At 41.7% G+C, this 20941-nt stretch overlaps 2 protein-coding genes across 3 annotated transcripts; one reads left to right on the top strand and one right to left on the bottom strand.

Annotated features, from left to right (window-relative positions):
- Positions 1-886: 886 nt before the first annotated feature.
- LOC115378415 (nicotinate-nucleotide pyrophosphorylase [carboxylating]) lies at positions 887-7142 on the bottom strand. 2 transcript variants are annotated; one of them, XM_030078714.1, is made up of 6 exons: positions 7005-7142; positions 5622-5811; positions 4797-5084; positions 3437-3747; positions 2578-2709; positions 887-2492 (listed from the first exon to the last, which is right to left on the bottom strand). In XM_030078714.1, the coding sequence occupies exons 3-6, from the start codon at positions 5056-5058 to the stop codon at positions 2265-2267; spliced, it is 933 nt and encodes a 310-aa protein (XP_029934574.1). In that variant the 5' UTR covers positions 5059-5084; positions 5622-5811; positions 7005-7142; the 3' UTR covers positions 887-2264. The 2 variants fall into 2 exon arrangements, with proteins under 2 accessions (XP_029934574.1, XP_029934628.1); XM_030078768.1 differs by having other exon boundaries at positions 4797-5081.
- Positions 7143-7231: 89 nt separating this feature from the next.
- Positions 7232-20720, top strand: ppp1r12c (protein phosphatase 1, regulatory subunit 12C). The gene is made up of 20 exons (XM_030078598.1): positions 7232-7588; positions 7834-8008; positions 8774-8904; positions 9347-9465; positions 10135-10294; positions 11217-11361; positions 11512-11586; positions 11717-11796; positions 12082-12194; positions 12280-12347; positions 12712-12842; positions 13413-13500; positions 14716-14833; positions 15461-15576; positions 15865-15923; positions 16721-16760; positions 17522-17626; positions 18025-18075; positions 18483-18533; positions 20113-20720. The coding sequence occupies exons 1-20, from the start codon at positions 7356-7358 to the stop codon at positions 20197-20199; spliced, it is 2145 nt and encodes a 714-aa protein (XP_029934458.1). The 5' UTR covers positions 7232-7355; the 3' UTR covers positions 20200-20720.
- The last annotated feature ends 221 nt before the right edge of the window (positions 20721-20941 follow it).

The following is a 20941-nucleotide window of genomic DNA, read 5'->3' as shown; positions in this document are numbered from 1 at the left end:
TTAAAAACATAAACATTTCATGCATAACATCAACATTAATGCGCGCGCGTGTGTGTATAATTGAAAACATCTGAGAATATATGGACTACAACATGTTTGCCATGCTGAATGTCTTTCTGAACTGATTTCCCCATCGAAAAATATGACCAGAAGTTGCCTAACCTAACTTGGGATAAAACACAAACAGCTAACAAGTAACAAGAAACGAGCTAATGTTCTGTAATTAACATCGAAGTCCTTAGCTGGGCTGTCACACGTGTGACAACCAACCCCCAGAGCAGTGAGACAACCATCCCCAACCAACCTCTTGACAAACATTTTAAGCTAGCCACCACATGGCTTTAGCTAGCTAGCTAAAAGCTGACTCAAATCAAAGCTATTACCTTCGACTTTTGCCGAAGTGTTTGATTTTTAATTGACCAATAACCTACAAGCTTTTAATACAAAAACAATACCAACATAAAAAATTACTCTGACCCATACAAATCACATAATATCTCCTCACCTCAATGTTTTGTGTTTTATCAACAAGATGACCAGTGCTAAATGAGCAGGATGTCAGGCCAACTGTTTGATGTCAATATCACGTTACAGCGCCCTCTAGTGTGGCTGTAATAAGCAATGTGACAACCAACCCGTGTGACAACCAGCCCCGGTCTCCCCTAAATAAATAAGACTTGATGAAGTTATTATTTATTTATTGTTTATTTTAAGGTGATGCTGAATTTAAAAGCTCACAGTTATGGAGTGGATGTTGTTTTATCTTCCTTGCAGTCTATGTTATCCTCATGTCATGAGGTAACAAAATGCTAGAACACCAGCTAAGGTATTTCTAACGATTCTTTATTTCTCTTGCAACTTCAAAATAATCAGAATCCATGTGAAGACACAAAGACATGTATACTAGGCCAAACTTTTCATGAGCAGTTCAGGACCTAAAGACAATCATTTTATAACCCTGTTCATTTTCACTTTACACTGAGTGTGGGTAGGAATCTGAAATCCCTTATTGGGGTGAAAAATTATGTCACGCTTTTGAGGGCGATTAGGGTCAGTGTGAGTGTAAGGGTTATAGGTTAAAGGTGTATTGCATTATCACAAAAATCATCAAGAGTTGGATGGACATAAATCTATTGAATGCCCCAATTAAAAGAGATTTCAGAGGACCTCAGAAAAAAGATACGTGACAAAAGCATCTCTTAAAATATGGGCCTCAGTCAGTCAAAGGTCAGGCAGGTAAATGGAACAACTGGAAGAAATTTAGCACCGTTGCTGTTCTCCTTACATGTGGGTATTCTATAAAGATTTCTGTCTTCAACTAGTAACTAGGGATTTGCATCTGTGAATATCTGTTTCCATGAGTTCATAAGAAGAAAAGCATTGAACAAGTGTGGAAAACAAGGAATACAAAGAATGGCTGCCTGTCTCACATTTGATAAAGACCACAGTGCTATTGGAGCAGTATTCTGTGGACTAATGAGACCAAAAACATGTATGTTGGAGGGCAAAAACACTGCACACCAACACCACAGCCTCATCAACAAAACTGTGAGGCGCGGTGCAGGAAATCATGGTCTGGGCTGCTTTGCTGCCTGAAAGTCTGACAGCTTGCAGTCACTGAGAGATCAAAACGGTATGAGGAAATTCATCAGGACATTGTCATCGTAACTGATTTTGAAACCTAACAGAGGCTGGGGCACACAGCATTGTCATGCTGTGTGAGCTTTAGCACAGAAGTAAATCTACAGTGGACTGCCTTAAAACGATGAGAATTTGCATTTTGAACAGCCAGACCTTTAGCCTACTGAAATGCTGGGGCATGACCTAAAATAAAACATCAGTTCAGATCACAGTACATACAAGACATCCTGAATACTGATGATCTGTCTGTAACACCTAAGCATTGTGCAGGTGTGGTCAGCAGCTTCAGGAAATCTGTGGTTAAAGCACCATTAGTTCACAAATATGACGGTGTGTACTTTTTCCATCTACGACTCTGTGTCCCCTCTTTTGACACTTAACTGCATAATTTTAAACAGACAAAAACTGAAAGTGCAGTCAAGTTCCACTTCTCTTTTGAGTTTTTTTTTAATGATTTTTTTTTAATTTTTTTTTTTTTTTTTATGTATGACACTTCTGATGACTATCCTCCACAGTGAAGGGAGTCTAATTCTTTCATAAATCTCTGGAAATTGCCACATCTAGTGGTACAGCAGCTGTTCAGGGATCATTCCTCAGTCTCTCCCGCAGTCAGTGTTATCTATCTATACATTTTTAGGGGAGGGGGTCATCATTCCTGCAGCTCTGAGAGGCTTTTGAACCTTAAGAGAGAAGTCCACAACCGGGCAGCCCTGTGTGATGCAGCCCATGGAGATGATGTCCACGTCGGAGGAGAAATACTTAGGTAAGCTCTCAATTGTCACTCCTCCGCTGGCTTCTATCAGTAGAGTTGGGAACTCTGCCTTCAGCATACGAGCTGCAGTGTGGAGATCCTGGATGGGTGGCAGAAGCAGAGCAAATGACAACCGTGCCATGAACACCGGAGATGACCTGTGCTTTGGTGCGCGTTTCTTTTACCTGAGGTTGAAAGTTGTCCAGCATAACAATATCTGCCCCGGCTCTGGCCGCCTCACTGCCCTCCTCCCTGGAGCTGCACTCCACCTCAATCTTGCTGCTGAAGCCGCACACTGAGCGGGCAGCTTTCACAGCCTAGTGGACAAACAGGTTGAGAGTTGAGGACACGTGCATTCATACCAGGTCTCTGTCTCAGCTGTCAACCATTTCAAGTCCTCAGGAAAATCTTCCCCCGCTGCATTTTTTTGTTCACACAGGCTTAGCTTCTTCAAAGGTTGAAATTGATTTCAAAGTTTGACACACCAATCTCTGAAACTGCAGTTTCATGGTATCTAAGAAAAAAAAAAAAAAAAAAAAATATATATATATATATATATATATATATAAACCTTTTCCTTTTATTTAAGATTATTTTTGATAATAGATTGATGATTGATAGATTATTTTTGGAGCGTTTCTGCTTTATTCAAAAGTGATAGTAGAGAGCAACAGGAGGGATGACATGAAGTTAGCCACCAGGGTTCCTGGGTTTTCTTTTTGTCCTGGTTCTGTCTTTTGTCTTTTCTCTTTTTCTTTGTCTTTTTCAAAAGGATAACATTTGGATTGCTTGCCTCATTGTGAAGCCAAATTTCCATTATTTTTATTTTTATTTTTATTTTTTTATTATTATTATTTTAATTGATGAGTGTAGACAGGAGAATTGTGTTTATCTGATTTGGCTCTGTGCAATCTGGAAGTGTTAAAATCACTCACATCAAACTTCAATACCTGGCATAGTGGTGTGTTTAGGTAGCCATTTTTTTTTTTTTTTTTTTTTTTTGCTGTAGCCATTTTAACTGCACTCACTGATGCAACTGTCTACCTGTGTGATACTTCCTGATGCCCAAATATGGTTGTCCTTCAGCATCACCATCCCACTCAGGTCCTGCCTGTGCATGGACACCCCGCCAACCAGCATGGCGTACTTCTCCACCAGACGGAAGCCTGGGGTGGTCTTGCGTGTGCCTGCCACTTCTCCATGCCAACCCGCTGCAGCAGCCATTCTCTGGAGCTGAGAGCACCGGGTGGCGATCCCCGAGGCCCGGGCCAGGCAGTTGAGTGCCACTCGTTCCCCAATGAGGAGACACCTTGCTGGGCCTCTCACCACAGCTGTCAGTGTGACGCCATCTGGACCTGGTGGCAGCAGGCGATTGAGCTCAAATGACACACCGCAAAATAATCAGGGGTAATTTGACTCAGAGAGTGTAAAAATCAGTGCCTTGGCACACAAATCCCCACCAGTCGTCTCTCATTTAACACTTTGCGATAGTTTTGAACATCTGAACCGTATCAGTATGAGTGGCCCAGCAGCTCTCCAGTCAACATTTGTTAATGCCAGATAACTGTCGCTGAAAAACACTGGAAAATTTCACTGACATCTGCAGAAAGTCAGCTTGTGAGCTACCAGAAGCTCACTGCCTGTTTCTGAGTAGCTCATCAAAATATTCTAAAATTATCTCCAAAAAAAGTCAGCATTTAGTATGCACTTATGAATGCACTTCGGAACTTCCTGCCCATGTCACGTCAATCAAATATACAAGATGTCCCATCCTCCCTCCAACTACAAAACTAAATGAACATTCACCAAGCAGCCCTGAATGAGCAATTCTGCCCTATTTGGCTCCACACAACTTTGTTAAGACACTTTTTCTGATATGAATGTCATAAAACCTAAATTCAGAATAAGGCTGAGATATGAACATTTAACTGATTTCACATTAGTGAACTTAGTGCAAAAACCCTACTCCATCATACACCTCTCTTGTGACACTCATCTGACTGTGAGGAGGTGTGAAAGCACTTGCATATACGCGCCCTGTGAAATGATGATGAACTCTTGATATGGGAAGTGAAGTGAAGGTGTTTCTATATGCCGTGTGTGTTTGATAAATTGAAATTTAAACTCAGTAAACTTTGATACAAGCAAAAATGTGTTGCATTTTGCTGCACAAAATTGCTGGTATGGATTTAAAGTTGATTGGTGAGTGGTTTGATATGATATGTGAATCAGTGCAACTAATACAAAACATGAGAAGCTCTTGGCCACTTTCATTTTTCATTTTTTTCAAAGTAGCTCTCAGATGAAAAAGCACATCGGGTCTGTGGTCAGTACTACATGTTTTATAAAACGGATGACATCATGGTGCTGTCAAGTGCGTGGGATAAAAGAGTCCACTGCCCACCTATCTCAGCCCCCTCCTGGTATATCCAGTCCACGGTGCAGCCCACCTCAGCCAACACGGCTGTGAAGAAGGGGCTTCCTGCCAGCACGCTGTGGGGGGTTTTACACAGCAGCCTCGCCTCGACCTCTTGTGACCCCACGCAAACACCCGCCGGGTCAAAATTTGGTGCGTCCTCTGCCAGCCACTCTCGTGCCAGCCGGGTCAGTGTGTGGGGTGGGATGGAGTGTGGTGCTATACATTTGGGCGGTGTCATCATGAACATGTATAGAAGGAGGTAAATGTTTTCTGCTGAAAACATACACGGCAGTTAGTGACAAATGAAGTGAAGGCGATGAATGATAGATGATACTGAAGTCAGAAATATTCAACATTAAAGGTGCAATATTTTTCTAGAGTTTGATTACTAAAACACAAAGACATTGTCCTCCAACCCTCCTTTTTTTAACTTTTTCTTTTTTTTTTTTAACAATAAATACTATGTACAAATGTTATACTTAGTTGAAAATTACTATATCTATGAGCCCCTCTTTTGACAGGGGGTCTGGTTTCCAACTGTAACACTGTTTGTTTGTTTTTTTTAAAAATCTCTTTTGAATGCACCAAACATTGTAAGTCTTCCTGCCTGATGTGTGCATGTGAAATATGTGGGTGGCCTAACCCACTTCCGCTAGAGAAGTCGGTGCATATTAGGCCGCAACTGAATTTGGGTAAAGTATGATATGGTATATTCCAAGAAGAGTGTGCTAGCTTTGCTGTTAATCATTCTGAAATAATAAAGTATAGCTTAATGGAACAGCACAATAGCAATGAGATATATTTACTTACTTTCAGTTGTGGCTCCCTTTCTCCTTTGGTCACTGACGGAGCTGTAGTGATAGATCCAGCAGCATAATGCTCAGCAGAGGTGGAATTTGACCCTGTGTCCACGCTGGAGTGTTTACAAGTTGTCTAACAGCTAGTGGGCCCCACACTGATTTCTTCATCCAGGCTGATTTACAGGTCGCTGTACAACTTTCTTAAAAGGAAGTAAAAGAATATCATGTGTTTAAGTCAGTCACACAACAATAATCATCCCCCCTTGGGCTTATGCCAGACACTGCGCGCCAACTAAAGCCACAATATGCAGCTTTTTACTATTACAATGAAAATAAATGAACAGGATAGAGTGTATTATGTGTTATCATGGCTGTGTCTGTCTGTGGGCCTGTGCAGACACGCCTAAATTCCCCTTGTTGCCGATTGCCTGCAATGAGTGTTTGCTTCTTCAACACCTCGTGCGACTTTTGCAATGCTGGTTACGTCACCGTATTTTTTGATGGTGCCTCAGACAGCGAGTCAGATGAGCACCAAACGTTAGGAGGGAAATGTCAGATAGATAGATAGATAGATAGATAGATAGATAGATAGATAGACAGACAGATAGATAGATAGATAGATAGATAGATAGATAGACAGATAGATAGATAGATAGATAGATAGATAGATAGATGTACTTTATTAAACCCAAACTGGGACATTCTTGTGTCACAGCAGCAGGTCATACAGACATTGCACAGGGACAACGTTAGACTAAATATATCTATCAATACTGGGAGAAATAAATATCTTTAGAAAAGCAAACACAAGTAACAAAATAAATTAAGTGGATCAATACAAAGAATATAAAAAAACAGAAAAAAAACAAAACTAAAATATGGCTGTAGAACATCAATAGACCTTTCACCTTTGAACCTTTGCATAGATTATATGTATGATGACATATATCTGCAAAATATCTATAGAATGGAATATGTATATATAAAATAGATGTAGATTAATTTTTAAGTATAATTTCCATGTGGCAGTCACTGGGGTGGATGGTGTTGGACTTGACAGATTTTATATATATATGAAAAATAAATGTGTGCATATATATTAAATCTATATAAATCTAAAATATATATATAATTATATAAGAGCATGAAGCATGTGTGTTATGTATAATTATATGCATTAATACTACTTATGAATTAATCATAGTTTTTTAAAAGCATGTACATTAATATTACAAAATACAACAAAAAATATAGAAATAAGAAACTATGAGCAAATGTGTAAAAAAAAAAAAAAAAAAAAAAAAAAAATTATACCTATATACGCCATATATACATAGGGATACTGTTGAACTGTTGTCCAGTCCCACAGTTAAAGGGATAAATGAACACTTACACAGTGAGAAACAGCTGAATAGAGACTATCAGGCTTTTTAGTGTTGGGTGGTCGTGCTGCCTCACTGCACTAGGGTGGGCTTGGCCATCAGTCAGTTCAGGTTAACCCTGGGATAGGGCTCCAGAGAGAAACTCCTCGCTTTGCTAGAAAAAAAAAAAGCCCAAACAGCCTCGGCTGGTGGTGACGTCAGCCAAGCCTGCGCAGCTCTGCGCGTTCACTACGAGCTCGAACACAAGCCGAGGCTCCTCACTGAGAGCGAGAACCAGGAAGTGAAAGTGTACACATGGAGGGTGTGTCTTTTCCTTCCACTCTATCTTTTATTTAAAAAATAAAGTCCTCCTTGGATAAAGAATGGGGGACGCCGCGAAGGCTAAACGGCGGGAGCAGCTGAAGCGCTGGGCCGGCTCCTGCACCGACAGAGAGCCCGCCGTGCCTAGGCGGAGGTGGCGGGGCGATGCCGAGGATGGTGAGGAGTCGGAGGCCGTAAACAACGAGCAGCCGAGGGACCAGTGTGTCGGTGGAGACGGCAGTGATACAAACAGCAGGGAGGCCTCCGAGCCGAGCAGCCACCTCCTCAAACGACGGTGAGAAATTATCTCCTGCCTCACAGTTTCAAACAGCGACCAGCTAACACGGCTAGCTTAGGCGGCACATCGGAAGCTGCGACGAGGACAGGTTTATGGCTGCAATAGGCTGCAGCTTCCCCACCTACGCTGCATGCGCGCGCGCGTGTGTGTGTATGTGTATGAAAATCAGCGGTGCTACGATGCATGTTTGTCCCCCAAAGCGAGCAAACGAGTCACCCCGGTGTCCGTGCGCTGTGTTTCAGGAGGAGAGTGACGTTTGACCGGGCTGCCGAGTTCCTGGCTGCCTGTGCCAGCGGGGACACCGAGGAGGCCCAGGAGATGCTCAAGGAGGCGAGGGACACCAAAAAGAGGAATGGGGAAGATCTGTCTGACATTATTAACTGTGCCAACGCCGATGGCATCACTGCCCTCCATCAGGTAAGGCCTCCTTCCCTCTGGACATCTCACATTAATGATCAGAGATAAACAGTAGAGTTGGGACGATATGCCGATCTCCCAATTTAATGCTGACACGATACTTGGGTGCCATTTCGATATTACAATTTATTGAGATTTTTGTTTTTTGAATCATTCTCTACTTTGTGCATGTAAAGTTTCATGAGGCTGGGATTACCCTAGAGGTCACAACAGGTCATGTTATGCAGTGATGTCAAGTTGTTTTTTTTTTTTTTTTAAATGGTCTTACTACAATTAAATGGCTACTGTGGGGGCTAACATCATCACACATGAATCAAATGTGACTCATTGAATCCACAAGAGTCTCAGCTTTCCAGTCAAAGCCATTTTATGCAACTCCAAGACTGTTTAGGCCCCCGTCTGCACAAGGACACCATTTTACAACAGGCCAAAAGAACACATTTGGACTGCATGGTTTGTGGCCCAAAATGCATGAGATTAGCATAAGATGGGCATGTCTGCAAAGGGGAGAGCCGTGGCTGCCCAGAGAACCCATTTTCATTCAGAGATCTTTCCTTTTACAAAACTTTGGAGTGATACTTGCCGGCAACTTATGACATGCTTGGTACCAACAACCAAACAAAATAATTTCAGTAATAAAAAAATAGATTAAAAAATCATTAAAAAAAAGAATCATGATACTTAAGTGAAATCATTTTTCCCCCACCTCTAATACATAGTCATAGCTGTATTGTTTTGTTTTTCCTTGTCTCCCTCTTTGCACAGGCTTGCATAGATGGCAGCATGGAGATGGTGTCCTTTCTTTTGGCGCAAGGTGCCAATGTGAACCAGGTTGACAGTGAGGGATGGACGCCACTGCATGTAGCTGCTTCCTGTGGCCATGTGGACATTGCAGAGTGCGTAGCCTGTCTCTAAGTTAGGAGATTCCAACAGCTGTGTAATAGGGTAGTCTTTGCCACGGGGGCCATGAATACGCGTGGGTGCCAGAGTATTTCTGCATTAAACAATACGAACATTGTTGTTGTGTTTGGCAAGACCACAAGTCAGCTAAAGCATGAATAGGCTGGCACACACACACACACACACACACACACACACACACACACACACACACACACACACGCAGGCACACACACAGCTGAAAAGATTTAAGAATTAATGCACCTTTCACTTACCACTAATTTGTTGTTATTGTACCCTATCTGTGTATAGTGCAAATGCCTTTTGGCTTCTTTTCTGGATCCATACTTGAACTTGAGCACTGCCAGTACAGATGATGTAATAAGGTAAGTCTGTTGTCATCATCTAGGCTTAACTGTTTTCTGTCTTTGGTGTTAGTTTCCTTCTTCAGGAGAGTGCATCTCTCTCTGCTGTCAACTGCGATGGTGATGTCCCTCTGGACATTGCTGAGGACGAGGCCACTGAGTCTCTTCTTCAGGAGTACACGCTGAGACAGGGTGAGGGCTCCTCTTTAAGAACCATACTCAAAAACAGGTCTGAACAATTCATCAAAATATGATCAAAATCACAGTATGGTTAAGTGCAATATCCAAATCACAGAAGATGCAAGTAAACCATGAGACAAAACATGGTTGTAAATGAAGTATTATGGTGTTACAGAGATAGCCTAGCCCACAGATTGCAATCTCCAGATGTAAGAAAACATTTTGTTTGGTACAGACCCCAGAAAAAATCCTATCATCATTTAAACTTTTTTGTGAAAATGAAAAGTATGATGCAAAAAATGTCATTCCCACTAAAATTGCAATGCATATTGAAATCTCTATATCTGTGAAAATAATTGCTTTAATAATTGCTGATTTTTTTTCTCTTTGCATATTGTGCAGCCTTACTTAAAAATCACAAACATTATATACTCTTATATACTCTTTGTTAAAAACACATTGACACAACATTGTTTTTAAAATGGGTTGACACGTGACAAGTGTTTGTTCTAGACACAAAAAAGGACGTCTGTTTTAAGAGCATGGGAGTAGTAGGAGTTGTGGAAGTCTCACACTGAGGAACCGAGAACAGGAAGCTCACTTCTCCTTTCTGTATGATTCAGCCCGAGTGTGTCTGCCTCATGTCTCCAGTGCATGTCTAACACTTTTTCTTGGGTCCAGGTGTGGACTTAGAGGCAGCCAAGCGGCTGGAGGAGGAGGAGATCATGAGAGATGCTCGGACCTGGCTGACCGAGGGCCCACCCGTTGACATACGTCATCCCAGGACCGGGGCCACCCCACTGCATGTGGCTGCAGCCAAGGGCTACCTGGAGGCCATCAAGTATGTATCTCTGACTTTCTTCCTATTGGATATGACATAAATTTAACTGGCAGTCTGTCCAGCCAGATACAGCAGTGTTTCTAACGGCTGATGTATGAACATATTTTATAGAAATTCAAGCAAGTCAATTTTTAGCTCTTCTCTCTCAGACTGGACAGGATCAGACTGGAGGATGCATGTGGTTACTTGTTTTTTTAGTTCCTTAGCTGTTTATCAGTGACAGCTAATTAGTGCAGATCCACCTCTTGCCGGTAAATAGTTGTGAAAAAAGAGGAACAGTATTACTGGTATGTTAAAGGCCATTTTAAAAGAAACACCAGACATTAAAGATTAGTCACAGCATGATTTGTCTGCATGCCTAGGTCAGTGGTTCCCAAACCAGTCCTCAAGGCCCCCCTGTCCTGTAGGTTTTTGTTTCAGCTCTCCTCTTTCACACCTGATCCATTTAAGGGCTTCATGCTGATTGGTTGAAACAGATCTACCTGAGCAGGGTGTGCAAGAAGGTGTATGGGCTTTAATTGGACCAGGTGAGCATGGAACAAAAACTTGCAGGACAGGGGAGCCTTGAGGACTGGCTTGGGAACCACTGGCCTAGGTGACTGATTTAGATCTACACTGATACTGGTAACCAGTGGTGTTTTTGTGCTTATACTGATAAAATGCCTTAAAAATCAGAAAGGCTGAAATTAGAGTTAGGGATGCTGTGTCTGATAATCAACATTCTGATGTTATATTAATGTGGCATGCTACATTTTTTTATTATTATTATTTCAAAGTCGGGCATCCTGATGACTGATGTTTGCAAAACTTTCTCTTTACCAATCAGTCCTGTTATCTCCACCCTCGGCTAGCTCCTAATGTACACTCCATATGTTCAGCCGTGTAATTCCTGCTCCTGTCACCATGCTGCTGTGTTGTGTAGGCTGCTGTGCCAGTGTGGGTTGGATGTGTCGGCTATCGACTGTGACGGCTGGACGCCTCTCCACGCCGCAGCGCACTGGGGGCAGGGGGAGGCCTGTCGCATCCTGGCTGAACAGTTGTGCAATATGGAGGCTCGCAGCAACGGGGTGACTGAGGGTTTTTTTTTGTCTTGTGGGTTTAGCCTAGGAAGACTAGTAGTGACATAGTAGTTGAAATGATTAATTACAACAGTTAAACGTGTGTTTATCACGGCTTCTTGAACATCAGTTTGATTTCTTTTGTAATGGACTTTGCAGGGTCAGACGCCATTTGATGTTGCCGATGAAAGTGTCGAGGCACTCCTGGAAGAATTATCACAGAAACAAGCCAATGTGAGATGTACTTTTGTTTTTCCAAGTGAAAAAAGTTTATTTTCATCTGCCGTTATGTTAATGTGCTTTGTACAGTCAAGATTTACAGTTATCCTGTGTCTCGATCGCTGACGAGTGTGTGTCTCTGCAGTGGCGTAAAGAACAGTCCATATTGGACAGACAAAACCAAGCAGGCTCCACTGCTGCAAATGCTCAAAGCAAACGTCGGAGGTCAGTACCCAAGTGGAATTTATCCCATTCTGTATATTTTTACATAGCAGGTTATAGAGTTGTTAAATATATATAAATAAATATATTTATTTATGCCATATGTATAGCATTGTACCCATCAGCAGGAACTAAAGTGACACACATGGTAAAATATATATCCAAATGTATCCCAGCAGCAAAAAGCTCCCATGTAATCAGCGCAGAAGTGTTGAAACATTATTGTAGGCCGTGTTTTCCTATGAAGTGCCTTAAGGCTAACTTTTACACCCATATTACACATTCCAGGAGCTCTGTGTGCAGGATGAGCAGCAAAGACAAGATGAACGTGCAGGACCAGTCCAAAGAGCGAGGCGTGTCCGGCGGCCTGGAGCTGAGCGAGGAGAGAGAGAGCAGCCCTGGTAAGTTGACCAGCGCGGATATACATTATCTCCTAAATGGCTGTGATCGACCTGACTCTGAAAGGATGCTGTTTCTCGTCCCCAGAAAGCTCCACTGTGTCCAGCCCAGACAGTGAGAGTGTGACCACGTCCACAGTCAGCCCCGCTGATAAAGTAAGAAGCGAAAAGAATAAGACAACAGATCAGGGTTGTGTTTTCAGCAGGAAATGAATCCAACAAAGATTGAAAATGTGTTAATTTGTCACATCAAATACTGAAAGGCAGCTGTCAGTCACATGTGGGCGTGTCTTTCTTTTCACAGTCGAGGGAAGTGCATCATTAAACAGGAGTGAAGCAGTGCTTCCAAATTATTTGTTAAAGCCAGATCAGTCAGCTGGATGGATTTGGTTTGCTGCACAGAATAATAGGAAGAACGTTTAGACAGTTACAAGAAACTAGTTGAAAGTCAAATTAATATACTTTTAATTTGTAATGTATGTGTGATAGTGATTTCCCTCATGCCTCTGATGTGCTTCAGACTCCAGAGGAGAGAGATGAGGAGGAGAAGGAGCAGGACAGGGCTAACCGCACAGCACGAGTCCAGCCCACTCCTCAGAAGAGGGACGCCATGGCTGAGAGTCCCAACACCCCCAACACTGACAGGCGCAAGTAAGAAACAACACACTGATAGCAGTGTCTAAAAACCTCAACTCTTGAGGCATTCACCTCATATGATTTAAAATGATTGTTATATCTTCGTTTAACAGACCTTTTTTTTTACACAGCAGCCATTCTGACATGACATAGCAGTTAAACACAGGTGTTACTAATGACATTAATGACGGCTCTGTTTCATTCAGGTTTAGATCTCATTTAGGTTCATTTAGGTTTAGATCTCAGAATTAATGTGCTAACGACTGAATGTTAAACATAATGTCTTTTACATTAACATCTGTATTGCATAGCTTTCCTCAGTTAAGCCCCAACTGGCCTCAGCCTATCTTGTTGCTTTGCAGGAAGTAGTTCCCATGAGCTTCTATTGCTTTGCCAATAAGGACTTGTAGGGTAGAGGTAAAAGGCACAGGTTTTCTTTTCCCTCCAATGTGACATGGCAGTGGCCAAGTACTGTAACTGAACTCCAAAATGTTGATGTTTTCAGGATGTATGTAGCTTTTCCTACATTTGCATGAAACTGAGCTCTGATAGCTGGTATTTGTTTATGGATGTTTATTGCTGCAGGTTCCAGGCTCCAGTCAGGGACGAGGAGTCTGAGTCTCAGAGGAAAGCGCGCTCTCGCCTAATGCGCCAGTCTCGTCGCTCCACGCAGGTACTGCTCACTGAGCCCGTCTGAATTAAATGCACTGTCAAAACCAGCTTCACAGTCTACAGCAGCAAACTTCTTCCTGGTCTGAGTCGAATCTTAGGCAACTAACTCAGTGGTGTAAGTTAAGCAATAGAGCCTGACAGGCCTTGTGTCATAGTAAATATCATCACACATCATGTTATTTACTATAACACAGACCCCCAGTGTTTTGTTGCTTTAATACGACAGTCACAAGTTTGCAGCAACAATCATTGTTTTCAATCTCAAATGAAACTGAAAATTTTTATTACCGTTTTTAATGTTCCACCACACAGTATACTTCCCCAAAATAAAACTTGTTTATCAGCATAGACCGATCTGAGGGGAAGCCTAAATGCAACGTTTCATCTGCTGCAATATTAATTTGTAGCCACTTGTTTCAAAAGTCCACTCGGTCTGTCTACTAGCCTCATCTCATCTCTTCTGCAGTTTAATGTTCAGCTTTTCTGTGAGGCTGCGTAACGAGGAGTTCAATCAGGAATCATATGAGCTGTAATGCTTGCCATGTTTTTGTTTCCTTCCTCAGACTCATAATCCAAATCAAAAGTTAGATTTGGAAACATATCCATTGTCAGATGCTAGCAAGCTTAACCCTATAAAGCCTGAACTATGAAAGAATTGGTAGAAAATTCCAATTTTTTGAAAATGAACCCTTTATTTAGTCCTATAACAAAATATATATATATATATATATGTATATATTTAAAAAAATATGTTATTACACGACCTTTCTGGTGTATGAAATATGATATGTACTTGAAGTGCCAATGGTATGGTCCAGGGTGAACAGGGGAAGTGTTCAAAGGTATACAGCAGTATTTTGGTCAAGTATTGATTAAACTGAAAACGAAAAACAGAATTGAAAATGTGTATCATATATGATACAAATGGCTTTATAGGGTTAACAGAGGCAGAATCACATGTGGGTGGTGGTGAATCAATTAGTTTGACAGCTGTTGATGTGCAGTAATACAGATGAAGTGATGCAGTTCCTCATTGAAAATGTAGACCAGTGTGGGCCTGCTGCTTCTACAACAAGATGAATTTTATTTATTCAATTGTATATACTTAGTATAAAAATGTATATATTTAATATTTGTATTTGCACTGAGCATTGAAAAAAAAAAGTGGACAGAGGACACGAAGCCTGTGAGTGGTTGTGCTGCTTTGTCTTGACAGGGAGTGACTCTAACAGACCTGAAAGAGGCAGAGAGGAGTGTGAGCAAAGCCGCTGATCCGCCGCCTCGCACCATCCAGCCTGTCAGCCCCATCGTCACTCTCACACCTGCGGAGAGGGGTGAGTGACCTTCGCATGTAGAGACAATAAACTGCTCCCAGGGGCTTGTGTATCCCAAAATTCACCAGCTATTTGCACTTTACCAGGCAGATTGACTTTTGGAACAGGGAGACGCATCTCAGCGATGACTTGCCAAAAGGAGCTGATAGAGAAAACAAGTTCACTGGCCACACCCAAACCTTTCCCAGCATTCAGCTAGTGGCTAAAGTTGATCTCTCACCCCTGTTAGGTGTGAGGGCAGTTTTAATAGAAACACAGTGTTTATTGAGCTCAGTTTGGGTGGAGTGCTCTTCACAGTAGATATGAATAAGGGCGTTTTTCTCCTCGTAGCCACACTGAAGACCACTTCTGCATCGCCTGCAGTGTCAGCAGTGTTGTGGCGAGCTGATAATGCTGTCACAGCTCCAAACTGGAACACAAATCTACCATGTTACGTTATTCACTGTTAGATAGAAAATGACTCAACTGACGTGCACTATCACAACAATCTGCATCAGGTTTTTACATTTTTAGATGTTCTTTCCACACACCTATTTCCTCTCTGGCGTCAGAGTTGAGCAGCAGCTGCAGAAACAAAAACAAAAGGTCTTGTAGTGATGCTGTTCTGCTGACCTCCATGCTGCTCAGATACCGACCCAGTGAAGCAAGTGGAGCCGGAGGGAGAGACCCGGCTGGGAGTGAGGGACAGGAGGAGAGCGAGGAAAGAGAGACGCTCCACAGGGATCGTGCAGATGGATGCAGAGGTAAGAAATGAGCTCATATCATCACCGTGTGTGCAGCCGTCTTATCACAGCTAGATGTAGATAAGACCTAGATGTCAGCATGACAGCTGAATACAGTAAATGTTTAAGAAGCCAGAGGAACAGATTCCTTTACAGCAAGGAGTTGGTTGAAGAAAACACATTCATTCATTCTTTCATTTATTGCTTTATTTCCTCGTGTTTTTAACTGTTGATTACTTAATTTACAGCAGTAAGTGTGCTTTGACTGTGGTACCATGTAGCTGATGACAAAAATCTGTCCTTTTTCAGAATGAAGATGAGGATGATACAAGCCGCACAGACAATACGCATGGTAACAGCACTTCCAAGTGAGTTGCACTGCTTTTGATTTTGATCAATCCAGCTGCATCTTGTTGACTTCTTGTTTCGCTGTGACATGGAAACAGCCTTTTGAGCATGTGATGCTCATGTTTTTAAATATATACTGTAGAGACCTCTACAGTATATATTTAAGAGATCTACCAGTGGATCTACCAGTGAACAACAGAACATGGTCACATAGAAGCACCATCATAGAAAGTATCAAGCAGCCTTTCCACAGCATCCCGTGTTTACCCTGCTATTTCATGTAAAAATGGTTGCTGTGAGTTCTATTGAAGCTTTAAAAATGTCCAGAAATACCCATTTCAATGTCTTATATAATTTATTCTTATCTAGTTAGTAGTACATCAGCTGTGTCAAGCCTAGTAATTATGAATGTATCATGCAAGACTAACCAGTCCTGTCATCACTACTGTAGTCCCCAGATTTAAAAACAAATTGGAGTGAGAGATGCTGGGGTTCTTTGAAGTAAGAGTATAGCCTTGTAGGTGAATACGGTGCATTGAAATTCTCTTTTTACCAGAGAATATAATCTTACTTTTGAGTGTGAAATGAATCTCCTGTGATAAAATGGAGTGTAGCTATTAGCACGGTTAAGGATCCATTACAGATACACAGCTTTCCAGGGAGTAAAAAGTAATGAGATTTTGATCCAAAAAATATGAGATAATGAAAAAAAAAGCTGCCATTTATTTTTAGCTGTTTGTGGAGAATCAGCTGTGAGGGTGAGAAACTCTCTTGTTTGATTGTGCTTTTAAACCTTTAAATGTGTGTGTGTCTGCAGTGAAAGTCAACAGGGAGACTCGTCACTTGACTACAGAACGGTATGTGTCTAACCCAAAATGTCTTCATAGGAGAGGGGTGGTTGAAAACTCTTCAGAGCAGGGACAAGAATCATGTTTTAAAGGGTTAGTTCACCTGTTTTGAAAAATTTGGGATTATTATCTTACCTTTTAAGTGGTATTTAGTAATTTGACGGTGAAATAGAAATGAATTGGTTGAAAAGAGCATCTTTAGACATATAACATCGCTCCTTTTTGTTATGGAGGCTGAACAGCCAAAAGAGATTTCTTAGTTTATTTGAGCCATTACAACACATGGGAGCATGTTCGGACTCATAAACAGTGATATGAGGAAACATTTTCTGCACTCTCTAGTCTGATGTGCATTTCCTTTTCAGACATCAGCGCTTGTAAAAGTGCTGCTCCGTGTTGTTTGAGAGGATTTAGGTGGTTATTTTTAAAGAAAGCTACCTGGGGCAGGGGGTATTGAAACAATGGCATGATGCTAATTGTTTGCATGGGAAACATCCAGCACAGACAGAATGGTGAGAGGAGGATAGCATCACTACTGCATACCCATAGATTTTAGAGGATGAGGAAAAACCTGAAAGAAAATTCAAAATGGGTGAACTGCCCCTTTAAAAAGGCTCTAATGAGAGACAAGTCAACAAATGCCTGACAGGCTGTGTAACTTCACCGTTAATTTCCAGGTGCAGTCATGATTTACTGACTTTCACAAGGCTGGTGTCTACTCAGTGTTTTATTCAGTGATGTTTGTGTTTGTGTGTTTGTTTGCCCTCTAGCTGTACCTGGCAGTACTGCAGGAGAACTGTTTGCTCAAAGACAAGCTGCAGGAGACAGAGCTGCTGCTCAGCCAGAACAAAGTGGAGCTGGAGAGACTCCGGCAGGTTAGCGCTCTCACCTTTGAGTTTGTCTTACATCAGGAATGGGAGCGTTCAAGTCCAAAATGCTAAAAAGGTTCAGATTTTTGCCTGATTGAAAGCAACAGCAGCACGACACAAATCATCCAGTGTAGTTGTTTATTGATATCCTATTTGCTCATTTTATTTAAACACTTTAAGAAAACCCTGAAGAAATGTGGATCTTTTATTGGCTGTTCTGTAACAAGTACCTTGATTTGTTGCATTTGATGTTGACACTCATTTTATAAAAGTAGTGTGTTTTATTTTGTTTGTTTTTTTTGATATTGTGGAATGAAAATGTCACTGTGATTGAATAGAGCAGTTTATGCAGTTGTGAGGTCGCCTGTGTGAAGTTGTTAATGTTGCTCCTCTGTGTATTTCAGAGTCAGGAGAGCAGCACAGAGAGACCGGCCCTCCTGGAGCTGGAGCGCTTTGTAAGTCTGCGTCGTCTCTGTGTCTCTACTCAAGATATGTGATCTTCTGAAACCAAGCCGTCTTATTAAGATTTCAGCACGTCTGTCCAGCTAAATGCACATCAAAACATTTCCCACAGCGTATGCAGTACAAGTACACATTTCCAAAATCAAGCCAAACCAAATCCTCCACAGTGAAACGTTGTCATGGTTGTGTGTTTGGACGATAGCGACCAAATGTCCTTTTGGTTTTAAAGATGTAAAGAGTTACCAGGGAAGTCAAAAACATTTTTCTAAGTTGAACCGGGCCTTCATTACTGTAGGCACAGATGTCAGATATCTTATAGTGATATGTAAAGTATTCAGCTGTTGTTGCTGGCCAATAAAACATAAACTCTCATGTGATGCTCTCACTCCTTCCTTCACAGGAGAAGCTGGCACTTCAGAAGAAAGCAGTGGAACTGGAGGATGAATTGAAGGTGCATACACTCGCTTGAATACTGTTGAATGCTGATACTGCTCAGAGATGTAGTGTTGTGACTGTACAGTTAGGTCCATAGGTATTTGGACAGCGATACAAAATTCATAATTTTGCTCTTGCACACCACCGCAGTGCATTTGAAATGGATTTATCAAAACAGAGTAATGGAGTAATCAAGACCTCTGAAAATGGAATGTCAGTGTACAAAACTGGCTGTAATTCCTAAAAGGTTGATGCCAAAGGTTGATGTTCAACCTCTCAAATTAAAGCTGAAATTCTGCACTTCAATCACATCTCGATTACTCCATTTCAAATCCACTGTGGTGGTGTACAAGGACAAAATGATGAATATTGTGTCACTGTCCAAATACTTATGGACTTAACTATACATTAAACTCATTTCCTTTGCTGGGGGGAAAACGTATCTCTAAAATGTCAAAATTTGTGAAATTATAGCTGAAAAAGGCCTACAGTAATGATGTAATTTTGATCATCCTCTGTTGCAAGCCCTCAAACTGGGATAACAAACAGAAAGGTCTAGTGAGGAGGTAACATAACAGTGTGTGCGTCACACGGGGGCTTTTGAAACTCAGAAATGTCAGCACTTGGAAAAGTAAGTGATAAGTCACTCTTATTGATCAGTCAACCTGTCCAACCCCTGCAGGTATGTTCTGATCATTTTGTGCTACGGGACAGTAAAGATTGACCTTAATGCACCTTTAAGAGCATTCATTGTAGCCTTGCATGAATACATATTTGAATTCATCCAGAGTGATTTGAACAAGTCTCATTATTCCTGACCTCTATTAAGAGATATGTGCATATGAATGCAGACAGACAAGTTTTTGGTATTGGAAGCATTCTGCTTTCTGTTTGTAGTCTGAGCGGTTGCATGCAGGTGAACAGTCCACAATATTTTTTTCCCTAAGATGGTGGTGTCATGACCTAATTGACTTACTTTCATTCTCCACAGCCTTTGCCTGATATCAGCCATAACCAATTTTTTCCTAACCCAAATCTTAACCAGTAACGCAAAATGACTACTCAAATGACTATCCCATCTTTGGGGGGGAAAAAATTGGCAAACAGTTGGCATGAGGAGCTAAAGAGGCAGAGGGCATTAGCCGAAATGTCATCTGGACCTAAAACACCAACATTGTGTGTGTGTTGTGAGGAGAAACATTCGACTTGTGTAATAAAAGAAACAGAAGCGAGGAGCCAGCAGCTACACCGGAACTCCCCCCCAGAGGCTAAATTGTCATCAGATGATAGCCGACGGGTTCTAAGATTGCGTTAGCTCTGAAAATTGTGTAATTTTCTTAATTGCAGCAGCAGCATTTAGTCTTTGGGAGATAAAATAAAACATGAACATTTGCAAAACGGAAGCTGCAGGGTTTTCACCGCAGCAGATTTCCCGGTGTGATAGTGTAAGATAGACAGATGCTAGCGCAGGTGAATAGATAAGTGCTGTAGAGAGAGGGCAGGAAACTAAAGCAAAGTGGCTGTGAGCACCTGCCTGAGTGACCCGTGTGTGTGACCCGTGTGTGTGACCCGTGTGTGTGACTGTGTTTCTGCAGGTTCTGGTGGACCTCAGAGCAGACAACCAGAGGCTCAAGGATGAGAACGCCGCTCTCATTCGAGTCATCAGCAAACTGTCTAAATGAACCTCGGAAAACCCAAACAAGTGTTAAAGGATTCCTCTGTTGCCCAACTCACAAGATACAAACCAGGATCAGAGAGCCCAGCATCTCTGATTCAAAACAACAAACAAACAAAAAACAAAAAAAAACAACAAGAGACATTGCTCAGTAACTGGAACAGGAGGTAGATTGCGGGGTTATTTTCCTGTGGTTGGTGCCTCTATGTTTTGGCAAATCTACTGTATAACAAGCTCAACTGCACCTCCTATGTGTTTACTGGGTACTTTAGGGTATTCCTGTTTAAGTCAGTTTTTATGGTATTTTTTTAACTGGAATATTTTATGTGCTTTGCTCCATTACTTTGTTGTAGGAATTATGTATTGAGAGACTTAAAGCCATGCACAGTGCAAGCTCAGTAATGTTTTAGAGAGCATACTACTAGACCTCTGAGAGAGGTGGGGGAATGTCAGTCAGATGTGTGAGATTTAAAAAAAAAAAAAAAAAAAAAAAAAAGGCTCAGCTTTTTGGGGGGTTTATTAGAATAAGACAGAAAATCTTACATGTGCCAAAAACGCACCCCATCCTGTGTGGTCTTGCATGTCGCTTGGGGGGAAAGTCAAAGTGGTCAGTCTACTTCTCTCAGGATGATTTAGGGTTGATACTCTGTGGAGCTGACTACTGTAAAGTTGGACCAAACTGTATTTGCATGCCAATTCTCCCCCCACACCCCCACTCCTCTGAATGTATATTTAACTTGTATATTTAT

Source organism: Myripristis murdjan, chromosome 1 (assembly GCF_902150065.1).
Source record: "Myripristis murdjan chromosome 1, fMyrMur1.1, whole genome shotgun sequence".
Taxonomy (NCBI): Eukaryota; Metazoa; Chordata; class Actinopteri; order Holocentriformes; family Holocentridae; genus Myripristis; species Myripristis murdjan.
Note: the sequence above shows the minus strand (reverse complement) of the source record. Positions and strands in the feature narration are given on the sequence as shown.

Coding starts and splice junctions, on each gene's coding strand:
- LOC115378415 (XM_030078714.1), bottom strand. CDS start 5,058: ATGTTCATGATGACACCGCCCAAATGTATAGCACCACACTCCATCCCA. Junction 3,748..4,796: donor CCAGGAGGGGGCTGAGATAG/GTGGGCAGTGGA, acceptor TGCTGCCACCAG/GTCCAGATGGCGTCACACTG. Junction 2,493..2,577: donor TGGACAACTTTCAACCTCAG/GTAAAAGAAACG, acceptor CCACCCATCCAG/GATCTCCACACTGCAGCTCG.
- ppp1r12c (XM_030078598.1), top strand. CDS start 7,356: ATGGGGGACGCCGCGAAGGCTAAACGGCGGGAGCAGCTGAAGCGCTGG. Junction 12,348..12,711: donor CAGTCAGCCCCGCTGATAAA/GTAAGAAGCGAA, acceptor GATGTGCTTCAG/ACTCCAGAGGAGAGAGATGA. Junction 14,834..15,460: donor TCTCACACCTGCGGAGAGGG/GTGAGTGACCTT, acceptor CATGCTGCTCAG/ATACCGACCCAGTGAAGCAA.